Source organism: Xiphias gladius, chromosome 18 (assembly GCF_016859285.1).
Source record: "Xiphias gladius isolate SHS-SW01 ecotype Sanya breed wild chromosome 18, ASM1685928v1, whole genome shotgun sequence".
Classification (NCBI taxonomy): domain Eukaryota; kingdom Metazoa; phylum Chordata; class Actinopteri; order Istiophoriformes; family Xiphiidae; genus Xiphias; species Xiphias gladius.
This window is the reverse complement of record NC_053417.1, coordinates 14,632,706-14,646,643: the sequence shown is the minus strand read 5'-3', so window position 1 is coordinate 14,646,643 and position 13,938 is coordinate 14,632,706. Positions and strand designations below refer to the sequence as shown.

Here is a 13,938-nt window from a genome sequence, read left to right as displayed (position 1 = left end):
ATTTCTTGTGATTTTCTGAGGTTTGGTTTTGAGATTTTGAAATTTAAAATGATAATAATTATGAATTTACATAACGTGTCCTGTCAACACATTCTGTTGAGTTTCATCTGTTCATATATTATTTTAAAAATGTTTCCAATCTTCTTTTAGCAGATCTTCATTTAACTGATACACCTATGTTTTATTTATTTATTTATTTTTTAAACAACAAACACTTCTTTTGGTTATATTTAATTTTTTTCCCCTAATATTTTATCCCCATTTATTTCATTCAAATGCGCACTATTTGTATGCAAATCAAAGAGTACATTAAGATGGGTGGGGACTCACAGCATCATAAATGAAATTCATGAACTATCAGCTGATGTTTGCTTATCACAAATATTGAAATTATCTTGTATATTGGCAGATATGAAAATATAAATTGCAGCAATTCAATGCATAGGCATTAAATACATTTTGATCTTTTTTTTTTAACTGTTTCTGCAAAAATCTTTTTTTCCCTTAAATATCAGATCAAGTAAAAATTGTTCAAAAATCTCACACTGGTCAGACGGTGACTTTTTCCAAAAATAATGTTCTCATGCTATAAGCAGCACATACCCAATGCCACTGAGCTCCAATGTACTGAGGTGAACTAGAGCTGATAAATGCAAATCACAGTAAATATCGCCAAAACCATCTGGATGGGTAGATAAGACCAAAAGGAATATGAAAATAAGTTAGGCTGAGACCTTTTTATTATTGAGGAATGTGAAGAAGCTAAGCTATTTTGAGTTGCTGAAGAGAATATTTCAGATACACCTCATTTCACTGCCAGAGATATCTGACAAATCCTGCGTGGAAAAAGGCACAAAATTACTCCCTCTTGTTGTTATTGTTTATTGTGTGTGGTTAATGATATTAACACTAAGCAGTGACAAACTTATTTTGTAGGATGGTATACACTTGGATGCAAATATTGATGGCAAATAACTGTGTCCCTTATGTATTCATGTGTTTCATCAGTACAGTTTCAGTCAATTTAGTAAATTGGTTAACAGTACATACCAGAAACCACTTTCGTTCAATAGCTGCACCACAGTCATCCTTGGCTTACTTTCCGCTTCTTTAAACTATCTGAAAACATAGAAAACAATCAAATCAGATATGACAGGATAAGAAAATTCAAGCATCTTGATTATTAGTAAACACTTGAACTGACAGATTTACACTTAAAATAGTTAGTACTGGTGAAAAGTAAATAATTGTGGTAACTGTACAAACCCAGCTATAATAAAAAAAAAAATACTGTGATAATGCTGATCAGTGTGTTATTGGAGAAGCAGAATTCTACTAAAAGTGAAAAACTTAATTTCTTGAGATCAATTACACACTATAAAACATCAACTTCTTCCTCGTGTTTCAATTAAAACCTGAAATGTACCTGATGGATTTCTCTGCCAATGACACCTTCAAATCCCACATCTTTCTAGCTTTGGGGTCTGCATGGTTTCCTTTTAAGTGTGACTATATACACACATATCTAGCTGTTAGACCTTTTTTTTTTTTTTTTTTTTTACATTTAATATAAAACATGTCTGCAGAATTTATTATTTTTAAACATTATTCCAAAACAAACTGACTTAACTTTGATATCTTGTTTGTAATCATGGAAATTGTGCATCTTCAATCTGCAGGTTATCAGTTCTCATTAAAGGCAAGATTATAAACTCATCACTCCCAACCAAATTCAACCAATTTGTCTGCCATGCAATTGGGCTGCTCAATTTAGACCTGCTCTCACTATGCCTGTGCATGCCTTGGGCAGATCAATCAGACTGACTGTAAAAGTCTGCAAACTTCATTATGAATAATCCACACATGTCAGCAGTGTTTTGTTTGACCCAACATACATGAATTGATTTTTGGAACTTCAGATCACTTAATAGTCTGGCCTTTAAATGATTGTATTTAAAATCACAACATGTATATGATTACATACAATTAACTGATGTGCCCCAGTTTTAAGGTACATGCTCATGTATTTTCAGACAAAACATTTACAGGTCTGCTTTTCAGCTGTCTGTGCTTTAAAGTTAGCTTTTAGTGTCCACTGCTCAGCCATTGTTTTATTACAGAACGCATCAAAACGGTTTGCAGCCTTTTTTGCAACAAGTCCACTCCTCCTGTTGTCATGTCATTACAATGGTCACTTTAGAGGATGACAAGGACCAAAGGGGATGCCGAAAGGTACCACAGATTCACTATAATTTACAATGAACTAGTTTTGGCTGTTTTTATTGAGCCATCACAATTTGCTTTCAAATACTAAAAGCCTATCAGACATTCTTATGCTACACCTCTTAATGTATTCAATCTATGACACCTGGCTGGATAATTTCTTCCAAAAACAAGAACGCAGCGTTCATGTTAATATTAGCTACTGACGTTATGAACTGCTTAGATCATCATCAGAAAACAAAGTGATGGCCATAGTTTGAGTAATATTGTTACACTTCCTAAATCGTTTATCACTCATGAGTTAGCTAGGTTAGTTGTAACCGTGTAAAATCAGCTCGCATAGTTTGTCAGTATTATTGAGCTACCTACGCAGTTAAGGTGAAGTCAACAGTGGTGCTAACGTTAGCAAAGTTACAAGCTAGTTAGGTGACGTTAGCTAGGTTCACTAGCAGTTAAGGCTAACGTTTGTTACTTCGGCTCCAATTCAGCTCTGACGGCTAACGTTAGCAGATTACGAAAAGTCACATCTGCAACCTGACACATTTTAACTCTCACCGTTTATTCTCGAGGAACGCGAGTGGCCATTGAACGAGGACACCGTTTTGACTTGTAGTTGTACGGAGGCGCACGTACCCACACACAGTGAACATGAGTGAGTGAGTGAGAGTGAGTCTGTGTGTGTGAGTGTGAGTGTGAGTGTGTGCATATGTATGTATGTTTGCTGGTTTCGCGCGAGCCTAGCGAGCTAGCAGTGAGAGCTCCGCACAATGCTCTATCAGTGGGATCATGGCTAAATTAAAAATGGCGGTTTACACAGCAGAAGATCCGTACTTTACCTTTATAAGAAACCAGTTTTGTGGTCTCGGATCCCAGTAACGGGCGTGAATTATTGGTGACAGTCGTTAAGGAGGAGAAATATATGCCACCAGTTAGAAATTAACCCATGCCAGAACCCTGGAATAAGCCTTTCTGCTTACCTCGAATGCGTGTTACATTTGCTTCTCCATCTTGCACTAACGACTGGTAGGGCAGTTTGGATCTCGCGAGAATACCTGCTGCTGCTTTACCCAGGGCACTCCCTTGTAATTGTTGTAGAAAAACAATGCTAGTGCGTCTTTCGTCTGGAACAGGGAATACAGCCTATTAACTGGTATTTCCAGCCTCAACCTTGTGATTAGATGTGCACACGAAAGCACACAGCAGAATTCTCCAGGCTTTATGAAAAATATAGTTTAATTCAGTTTAATAGGAAAGTGTATTCAAACTCACTGACATTTAGGAAATTTTTATTTTTACATTTTAATAACAAACGCATTTATCCCCTATTTGAATGGTATTTAAAATATAGCAATGTAAAATTATCTTTAGATGGTTTATATTTGAAAATAATAGTATAGTAATTCATACAAACAAAAAAACCCTGAGAAAAACTTTAGTCACCAGTTATCATTCAAAAGTAGTATCTAGAGTGGCTTATTATTTTCTTGTATCTACCACAAAGCATCAAATTGTACTTTCATTGCAAGAAATAATTCAGTCTAGATGTGTTTAATACAACGCAACATTCCTTGAAGTGTCATAATGAATTTCCAAAACAGAATATTGGTGAAGTTAATGAAAACTGAGCTCTCCAGTAGACTCAAGTATAGTAAACAGAAAACCATTGATATGGCCCCCAAGTCACACCTTTGGTGATATGGTGAACCTCAAATAAATTCAATGAAAAAAGAAATTTTGCCCAAGGTATATTTTATCTTTTCCAGGTCGTATTTAAACACATCATGTTTAAAACACACAATACACACCAACACAAGAGTGAATATCAACACTAATTAATACCAAACTAAATGGATGAAATTTAACATGGGCATTTTTTTCCAGCACACTTCCAATATTATACTAACAAGACAACATGACAAACTAAGCATGACAATTACTGCATACAAATATAAAAAAAAAAGAACTATTTCACATATTTTCCAAATACAGCAATGTATCATGTACAAGTTATGTTAAGAAAGTTTCAAAGTTTTTGAACTATAAAAGAAATTAAATTACAACATATATTTACATATGAATTAATATCCTGCTCCTTCACAATGGTTTCACACAGTTAAATCTACATTTCTGTCAACATTGTATCACTAGTACATTCTGTGGAAAGAAAGCATGTCTCTACATCTGGCCCAAGAATGCTGCTAACACTTGGGGAATGGATTATGGCAACCTGCAGGAAACTAGGCTCTTCAACTTAAAATATTTTTCTGCTTTTCCAATGTAGCTACATAATTACAAATATTACAAATATTTACAATGACAACTTAAACTGTAAAAAAAAAAAAAAAAAAAAAAAAAAAAACTAACAAAGCCATGGATAACATTTTTGTACAGGTATTGAGTGGTTGAAAATATTAAGTAGGGACCAAGAAGATGAGGTTGTAAAAATGTACTACAATAGGATAATAGGATAAGAGATAGCAAAACTTTGCCTTGTTAAATAAATATGATCAGAATAAATAGAACTGTATGTTACTCTTGGCATCAGTTTAGCACTTTCTATTTTATGTGTAGAGCTACAGTATATGGAGGAAAATGAGTTATAAAAACATTAGTGACAAATTCATAAAATTAATAAATGTGGCATACTTGGTGCTGACCATGTGCATACACTGGATTTTTGCAAAACTGTTTGTGTGTAAAGATTGGCATGCTGTAATTATCATACCACACAAGATTTTATGAGGTAAAAATGAGGTAAAAAGACAACTAAATACAATATTACAACTGCATGACTCTGTGTGTGTGTCATTGTTTTCGTGGGATTGGGGACTATACAGACATTACATTTTACCTGACTATAAAATGTGTTTTCTTTCCCTTTTAAAAAAATTATGATGGACAGTACAATTTTTTTTTGCATAAATACAGCCACTAAAAATAGCAAAATATAAACAAAAAAAGGAAAAAAATAGGCTTTGTTTATTTATTATGCTAGTTAGTCTAGCTAGTTAAATCAGTGTCCACCTGTCATTTTTCCACGATTTCCTATTGTCAAATGACAAATATGTGATCATTTAGAGTTAATTACCACAGTAAGTGTTTATCTAAAACATTACAGTGATTTCTTTAAAGTCACAGATGTGCCTCTGAAAATACCTTTATGCAGATATAGATAAATGGAGGGCCAAAACAGGCAGCTAATTAACTGGGCAGAATACCTGGTGAAGGATAAGATATAGTGAGGTTCAATGACAGGTGAAAACAGTAAAAATTTATCTAGAGTACAAAATATAGATTATTATCTCCGTTTCCTTCAGACCTACTTTCACAAAATCCTTTTTCTTCATTCTCATTTAAGTCTTCAGCAACATTTCAGACATCTCTCACAAGAGAAGTTTGCCATTGCGGTGAATTTTCAGAATTTTTCCAAGTCTCTGTTTTGCAGTTGCAAGTCCTTTCTTTGGACGTTTCCCTAAATCAAAATGAAGAGGAAATACATAAGAAAATATTGTGTCACAAAGATATGCAATTATGCTGTCAATGTTTTAAGTTTATGCTCACCTTGACCAACTCCTGTTGTGCCTTGGCTGGCTAAACCTGCAGGGGATGCACCAGAGTGAGAGCTGCTGTTCTGCGGCGACAGGGAAGGTCGGCGTGAAGTGAGGAATACACCAGGGGCCATTGCTCCGCTACCTCTAGGGCCTCCAGGACCAAAAGGTCCTGGTCCTGCTGTGTATTCATGGTCCAAGAGACTAGCAGAGTAGTAATCCATCTTCCTGTCTGGGCTGAAGTCTGCTGCAGGCTCTGGAGCAGGTGGTGGGGAGGGTGGGGCTGGCTCAGTCTGAACAGGGGGTGGAGTGACTACAGCAGGGGGAGGACGCTGCTTTTTGGTGTACTTCCTTTTAGCAGGCTTTTGCTGCTCCTGAATCATAAAAAAAGAAACAAGCCATTATCTTTTATTGAAAGATACTTCTACTCCACATTATTTACTGGGATGTATTTGAGTTGAATGCTTGTCACTCACTGATGGAAATTGTGGAAGTGTTTGTGTGTATGTCACCAGGACACTGCGCTAGTGAGTAATCAATATTACCTGCTCATTTGCTTGTTACGGGCATTTTTTGTCCTTACAATCAATAAGTTAGGCTCTAGTTTGGACTTATCGTGTTAGTCAGGATCAGTAAATAGGGTTGAAAATTCTGGTCAATAGCGCACATTTGATGACCATGATGCTCATGCATTAGTGCGGTTTAGGAAAAACAAAAGAGCAACTCTTCCTCAGGTGAATGAGAATGTCAATGCAGGATGTGATCAGACTGTCAGCAAGAACAGTCTATCAACAATTACACAGAGAGGGGTATTATAGTAGGGTTGCAGTAGATAAGCCCCTAATTACAAAGATGAATGCACATTGGAGTGTTCAGTGGTGCAAAAACCATAGGCACTTGTCTAAAGAGATGTGGAAAAAAGTGACATGGTCAGATGTGTCATCCTTTACCATATTCTCAAGTGGGCGAGTGCATTTGTGGCGTACACCAAGAGAATGGTACAGGCCTGAATGCCTGACCCCTACAGTGAGGGGATCCAGTGGCTCTGCTTTGCTATGGCATTTTGCTGGTGTGGTTTGAGTATACTTGTCCCCATAGGGGTCACAGGAAATCAATACAGAGTTGTTCTGAGTGATAACCTTATCCTATGATGAAACATTTCTATCCTGATGGGAGTGGTCTCCTCCAGGAGGACAATGCCATCTATAGGGCACGAGGAGTCACTGAGTGGTTTGATGAGTATGGAAATGATGTGATTCATATGCTATGGCCTTTTACAGTCACCAGATCTCAACCCAACTGAACACCTATGGGAGTATTTGGACCAACAGGTGAGACAGCGCTCTCTACCACCATTATCAAAACACCAAATAAAGGAATATCTTTTGGAAGAATGGTGTCCATCCCTACAGTACAGAGACTTGAAGAATCAATGCCATGGTGCATTGAAGCTGTTCTGGCAGCACGTGGTGGCCCAGCACCTTACTAAGAAACTTTATGTCGTTTTTTTTCTTTAACTTTTCATGTGTATGTACTTCTAAGCTTGATATGCTTTTTTTCCCAACTCACTTGTTGTGCCAACTTGGCAGCAGCTGCTGCAAGACCAGTTTCTACAGATGCAACTCTAGCCCCTTCCCTGGCTGGCCTTTCCTGTTTGGGAAGGGTGGGCATCACCCTGGCTATAAATGAGAAGAAATTAAGAGATCAACCATCAGAAAGCTATAAAGCATATCTGATATGTCTTGCTGCTATGTTTAAGCCAGGTACCTTTCGGACTCCAAGGTGTGTCATCCCAGTTTTTCTTGCGCTTCATCTTGGCCTTGTTAGCATGGTCCTCCTCATCAGACTCCAAGGATGGGTAAACTTAAAAATTTGATTATCATAATTAATTATTGGCCTGATCAATAAAAGCTATAAACCTTAGTGCTTGTGAAGCAGCAGGTGTAAGTCACTGAGTGCTTGCTCACCGTAGTCCGAATCTTTAAAGCAGGTTCCCAGAGTCTCTTGCTCATCTGGACTCTCCTCATCACTAAAGTGACGGGCTGGCCGTTTAATGGGCCGTTTCCCAGGCCGCTGGATGACAGGTTTCTTCTCAGGACTCCCTGTCTTTTTGACCCCTCCAGTCACCCACACAGCCTTGCCACCCTTTTCCTTGACCACCCCTAGTCCCTCTGTCAGGCCCCCAGAGATAGATAAGGGAGATGAAGACGATGAAGATGAGGACGAAGAAGGAGGGTTGGCCATGGAGAGCATACCCTGAATGGCATCACGAGTACTGGGAGAGGCCGGGGCTTCCTCACTGAGAAAAGGACAGTTAAGCAATCACTCATCATCTCAAAAATAGACTCCCAAACATTGTGCAGCACCAGAGCCTCTGCAAATATGTGAACTATTCAAGTTTCAAAGGTTAGTGGATTCTTGCAACAACACAGTGAGAATTTATTGCCACTTGTGCTCTAAACTATTGCTCTAGTCATTGATATACAAAGATCAGGAAGTCGGTTTCAAATATATACTTTAGGTTCAAATAACATGAAAATCAAATTACATTTAACTATTTAAATAAATATATTTTAAAATACCATTACAGACTCTTCCTGAATTTCAGTGTTAAATAAATAAAACAATAAAACAATCAATCATTAGTCACCAAGGAAATCTAACCTAAGTGTTGCAGAGTCCAAGCCTGCCACTTGCTTGCTGGCCTTCAATAAATCCAGAATGCCCCCCGCGCCACCCTTCACTCCATGGGCAGCCAGTGCCTCTTCGTCTGTGGTGTAATCCTCCTGAAAATCATGTTATTGTGACTATTGAACCAGTGCTGTGATAATAAATTTGTAACTGCTGCAATGGGCAAGCAGTTATTACAAAATAATAAAAATTACTATTAGTTAGGCTTGGAGTTACAAAATTCATAAATTAAACAGGGAATCTCATTAGGGATTAGATTGATGAATATAAGCTACCAGCAACAGTGTAATAAACACCAGTGGTGATCAGTTGTGACCAGCAAGATGTTAAACCTGAGAGTAGAACCTGGTAAGGTTGGAATGGAAAGCATAAATACACAGCTAAACTCAAAGCCATAATGCGGTCATGATCATGAAGTATTTACAGCTAACCTGCAATGGCATGTGTGAAGTAAACATGTTTTTCATTTTTGGGACTGATTTACTGACTTATACTGGCTACTACAGCTTAAAGATGGCATTCAGAATTGGCTCCAGTAAACCTGATTCATATAGCCATACTGATCTCACCTCAATGTCAAAGTCTACCTCTCCTGGCTCTCTGATGCGATTTGGGTCAGAGCAGGGTTTGGCTCTGGGCAGCTTTCTAGGAAGACCTGATGGCACATTGTAACACAGTTAGGTTACAGTTAGGTTACAACAAGGTGGTATTGACACCATACTATGAAACTATATTAGGTGTTACAACAGTCCATACGCTCTGATTGACTTTGCAGGCAGGGTAAAGAAATAAAAGAAACATATGTCAACATGAGGACTACTACATTAATTTAAACGTTCATAATACCATTGCTTAAAGCCAAATTCTAACCACTTAGTTTCTTTTTCTTGCTAGCTCCTGCAGGTTTGCGTCGCGGAGGGGGGGTCTCGTCAATCTGCAGCTCATCCTCAGACTCCAGGTCAGACAGACTGGATCCCTCCATGGCAAGATGTTTGTAGTTTCCAGCACTTCCTGCGCCATTACTGCTGCCCTCCTTCTTACTACAGCCACAAAAACAGCAGGTATGAACCCCAACCTTTGGTAGAACCATAAGATCAGAAAAGCAATAGAAACACAACAAATAGCTCCAAAGCTTACCCTTGGATTTTTCCATTGGTCAACACAAGTTTCAGTTTGCTTTTATTTAGCTTCCCTTCAAACTCTTCTAATGGCAACTCCAACTGGAAAGAGATAAAGATTGCAAACAACTATGAAGATGAAATAGTCAGATAAAAGATAGTTGAATAAGCATTCCCAGTTTAATAGCAAATGTCTGTAAATCCCGTACCTTGTTCTTGTTTTTGGACTTGCCAGGTTGAAATTTCTTGAGTGTATGTTTGGTGTGAATCTCAATGAGGTCAAGTTCTCCTGCTTCTGCTTTAAGTAGCCCCTTTTGACTCTTCTTCTTGGTTCCGGGGGGCCCGAGACCCCCAATCACTTCTTTGGGCTTGGGTCCTTTCTTTTTTCCAGGGGGGCGCCCTGAATTCTGAGAGGTGGTTAGGGGAGCTTTAGAGAGTGGCGAACCAGGAAACTGAGGTCCAGTGCGGCCAATGTTTTGCTGGAAGATGTCCTATCAAAACAGAGAGTACTGATGAGTCAGTAAAACAGAAAAAAAGAGAAGAAAAAATAATATTTCTACATACACAATTAAAAAGTTAACACAAAGCTAACATGCACTAACTTTCAGTGAATTTACTATTTACCTCAACCAGACGAATCTCCTTGGCCAGGTCCTTCACTAGGGTCTGAGTATTGATGGTTTCTGGAATCTCCACTTCATGCTCTGCTAAAGCCTGAGTGTACAGAGAGAACTATCAGTCATTGCACAATATTTTTGTAAAGTTGCATTTAGCTTAGCACAAAGATAGCAAAGAGGGATACAGCTATCGTGGCTATGTGAAATAGTAACAAAATCTACCTACTAGCACGTCTACAGCTTGCTAATTAACAATATCTTGATTAATTAATTGGTATAAAAACTGAGGTTCATTGTTTCAATTCTTTGTGCTAAGCTAAGCTAACCATGCTTCTGGCTGTAACTTCATATTTAACAGACAGACACAAGAGTGGTATTGATATTCTTATCTAACTCTCTGCCAGAAAGGAATGAAAAATGTCCAGGATATTAGCCCTTTTTTAAATGTAGTACCTTCATGTAATGATTTACACACAAACTTGATTATATGTATAATAATAATTTTGCTGTTGCACCTCTGGTCCATTTATTAGAGTCTGCAAACTGTCTGGTGCAAAATCAAACAAAAATCAGCATGTCAATTCTGTTTATGGATTGTACATATTGTTTATGGAGGGATATAAACCAAGTAATGAAACAAGTAGCGAACAGAGGAAAGAATGAGATACAATAAGGGAAAGATAAAGCAACCGAATAAGATTTGACCTACCTCTTTACGGGTCCAGCTGCGGAAAGCATTGTTCAGGGCCTTAGCTCCATGAACCAGATAAGTGGCAGGGTGTCTGCGATTTTCTCGCAAACCTGTTAGAAAATAGCACAACGTTAATAATATCACAATGTCAAATAGTAAGCACAGATCACCCAAGTAGTTCACATAAAGACATAAAATGAATATTATGAAATTCATTGAAATCTCTCACCTCTGAAGGTATCAAGAAGATGCTTTCCAACATACCAGCACACAGTCTCAAAGTTGGGAAATCTGAACAAGTCTGCTGTGCTCAATCTCTTCTCTATTTCATATGCTCTAAAATTTTTAATACAGCATAGGAAAAGTCAGACATGAATCGTTATTACCACAAACAGATTATCTTTGTAGAGATATGACCAAAATGATTAGCAGTAGTTGTTTCTGACCAGATAACCCAAGAACTATAAGCCCTAGAACTAGAAATGAGGAACTGCAGTAATCCAGGGCCTAAAAGTTCATTTAGCACTTTCATGTTCAAGTTTTCACTGTGTTGGAAGAATTACAAAGATTAGGAAAATTCCATCAGTAAGTATAATGTGTGGGAGAAACACCAGAAAGGCAAATGCCTGTCTCTAAAGTAGAAAGGATCTGACAAGTGTTGTTTTGTTTTTTTAAGTATGTAACACATTGAAAGAATTACCAAGAAATATTAAATTTCAGTTTAATTTTCCATTCCGCCAACCCACAATGTCCTGCTTTTATAGACTAATGGGAAAGTCAAGTTCACTTTAAAAGAACATTTCAGTCAGAAAGGGCTACAAAGTCAGTGAACAGTCTTGAGGAAACTAACCGCAGCTGCATGTCAATGTTGAGACTATGCAAGAAGTTTCCTCCAAAGGCCAGGCAGTCCACTGGAGTCAGGACAGCATGAATCCACCCTGGAAGACAAACAATTAACAAAAGTATAGTTGATTCAGATTGTCTATCACAACTCTGCTAAAAACATTTCTGTAACTAACAAAACTATCAGACATTTCAGCTTACCTGTTGGTATGAACAAGGTGTTTCCTTGTTTTACTGAGCATTTGTAACACATATCAACCTGGTCACCAAAGAACATTTCATTCTGGTTAGATGAAGAACTCCACCGCTCAAAAAGTGCCAGGTTGGCTGGGGTGGGGGAAATCAGGTAGAAGATTTTCTCGCCCTGAACAGACACAGAGAGACAAGTTCTTAAAATAATACCAATTTATTATTTAAAAAAAAAAAAAAAATAATATATATATATATATATATTATATATATATATATTATATATATATATATTATATATATATATATTATATATATATATTATATATATATATATTATATATATATTATATATATATATTTATATATTATATATATATATATATATATATATATATATATATATATATATATATATATATATATATTATATATCTATATCTATATATATATTATATATCTATATCTATATATATATTATATATCTATATATATATTATATATATATATTATATATATATATATATATATATATATATATATATATATATATATTATATATATATTATATATATATATATAATATATCTTTAAAAATCTCTTACCCTCAGGACATGGTACCATACTGAGGTGCCTCCAAAGTCAATGTGGAAGTCTGTGTAGCTATCCTTCACTCCCATTAGGCAGTACTTCTGCACATTTGGGCGTTCAAACACAGACTCTTCAGGCCAGAGGTTTTCCACCCATGACAGTTTCCTCACAATCTTTGGCGTCTCCACCAAGTTTGAGAGCCTAAACAAGTCAGACACTTGTCTTTAATCTTCAAAACATCACATTGGTAACAACACAACTTAATTCAAGTGATGTTTTGCTCATTTATTTATTTATTTATTTTTAACATCAATTGAATTTGATAGAGAAGTAAGATCATACTCATGTAACAAGACACTGGATCATAACGACAAACTAAACTGTCATTGAGTGAATATCTTTGCGTACCTGGTCTCAGAAAACTCTAGGCTGATGACATTGAGCACTCTGTCTCTGTTGGGGCTGTTGTAGTATTCAACAAAGTCTCCCAACCGCATCTTCAAGTCACATTGGCGAGATACATCAATCACATCAATCTCTTTGTCTGCACCTGCAGTTAGAACAAAATGAAAGAATTTGAGATAAGTGTAGATGACATAGTTACTATGTAACACACAACAAAGAAAATGAATTTTAATTTCCCCAATAAACATCAGCTTAAAAATCCTTAAGAGAAATACAGATCTATGTTTCCAAAGTGCAGTGCTAAATGTGTCAAAACTTTACCGATGTAGTGCTCTACATCACTGACACTGAATGATGATGGAGGAAGGGTCATGCCTAGACCATCCCGCCTCAGAACCATGACAGGAACACTGAATGAATGCTCTTCAAGAAACTCCACTGTCAGCTGGGCCCCAGATGGCTTTAGCAAGACTTCATCCGCACTGTCATGGAAAAACAGAGAAATGCACAATGCAAAACACAGAATGCTTTACAATTATGTTACAGTAAGGCATAGGCCCTCCAGTCAACCAAAGAGTAGAAGCTGTCAGTTGATGGTAACTTAAAAAACAAACAAATGAACAGACAAAAACAAAACAAAACAAAACAAAACAAAACAAACACACACACACACACACACACACACACACACACACACACACACACACACACACACACACACACACACACACACACACACACACACACACACACACACACACACACACACACACAGGACACCATAAAACAAAAGGCACCTTATATTCACACCTCAATTTTAGTTGTTCAATCAATATGATTGAAAATTTTATGTAAATCATGGATTTATCTTGAAACTTGACGACATTAAACTTTTGTCTTTGCAGGACGGTGGGAGAGACTTACCTTGGGAAGGTGCGGCATCGCAGCTCCCTAACAAACTGTGGACTGCCTGTCTTAACGGGCCGACTTGGATCTCTTCCTCCTGCAGCACCACCATCTGT

General features: G+C 37.1%; 2 protein-coding genes across 10 annotated transcripts in view; both read right to left on the bottom strand.

Moving 5' to 3' along the window:
- Positions 1 to 3,297, bottom strand: part of huwe1 (HECT, UBA and WWE domain containing E3 ubiquitin protein ligase 1) — a 42,263-nt gene extending 38,966 nt beyond the window's left edge. For 7 of the 9 annotated variants that reach the window (XM_040153360.1, XM_040153369.1, XM_040153366.1 and 4 more), the window contains exons 1-2: positions 3,201 to 3,297; positions 1,051 to 1,119 (exon numbers count right to left, since the gene is read on the bottom strand). The gene's annotated coding sequence lies outside the window, so the exon portion shown is untranslated. Of the gene's footprint in view, positions 1 to 1,050; positions 1,120 to 2,778; positions 2,907 to 3,059; positions 3,177 to 3,200 lie in introns of those variants that run through there. The other 2 variants (XM_040153362.1, XM_040153361.1) reach the window with 2 other exon arrangements.
- Positions 3,298 to 3,492: 195 nt separating this feature from the next.
- The window catches only part of phf8 (PHD finger protein 8), a 15,050-nt gene continuing 4,604 nt past the window's right edge, over positions 3,493 to 13,938 (bottom strand). The window contains exons 3-21 of the mRNA XM_040153318.1: positions 13,841 to 13,938; positions 13,238 to 13,398; positions 12,920 to 13,061; positions 12,526 to 12,712; positions 11,933 to 12,095; positions 11,739 to 11,826; positions 11,118 to 11,224; positions 10,907 to 10,998; positions 10,205 to 10,294; positions 9,790 to 10,071; positions 9,600 to 9,682; positions 9,333 to 9,502; positions 9,032 to 9,117; positions 8,436 to 8,557; positions 7,739 to 8,070; positions 7,539 to 7,634; positions 7,341 to 7,450; positions 5,785 to 6,145; positions 3,493 to 5,695 (exon numbers count right to left, since the gene is read on the bottom strand). The exon at positions 13,841 to 13,938 is cut by the window's right edge and continues 29 nt beyond it. Of these exons, the coding sequence (XP_040009252.1) occupies positions 5,607 to 5,695; positions 5,785 to 6,145; positions 7,341 to 7,450; positions 7,539 to 7,634; positions 7,739 to 8,070; positions 8,436 to 8,557; positions 9,032 to 9,117; positions 9,333 to 9,502; positions 9,600 to 9,682; positions 9,790 to 10,071; positions 10,205 to 10,294; positions 10,907 to 10,998; positions 11,118 to 11,224; positions 11,739 to 11,826; positions 11,933 to 12,095; positions 12,526 to 12,712; positions 12,920 to 13,061; positions 13,238 to 13,398; positions 13,841 to 13,938 (2,859 nt within the window). The 3' untranslated portion in view covers positions 3,493 to 5,606. The remainder of the gene's footprint in view (positions 5,696 to 5,784; positions 6,146 to 7,340; positions 7,451 to 7,538; positions 7,635 to 7,738; positions 8,071 to 8,435; positions 8,558 to 9,031; positions 9,118 to 9,332; positions 9,503 to 9,599; positions 9,683 to 9,789; positions 10,072 to 10,204; positions 10,295 to 10,906; positions 10,999 to 11,117; positions 11,225 to 11,738; positions 11,827 to 11,932; positions 12,096 to 12,525; positions 12,713 to 12,919; positions 13,062 to 13,237; positions 13,399 to 13,840) is intronic.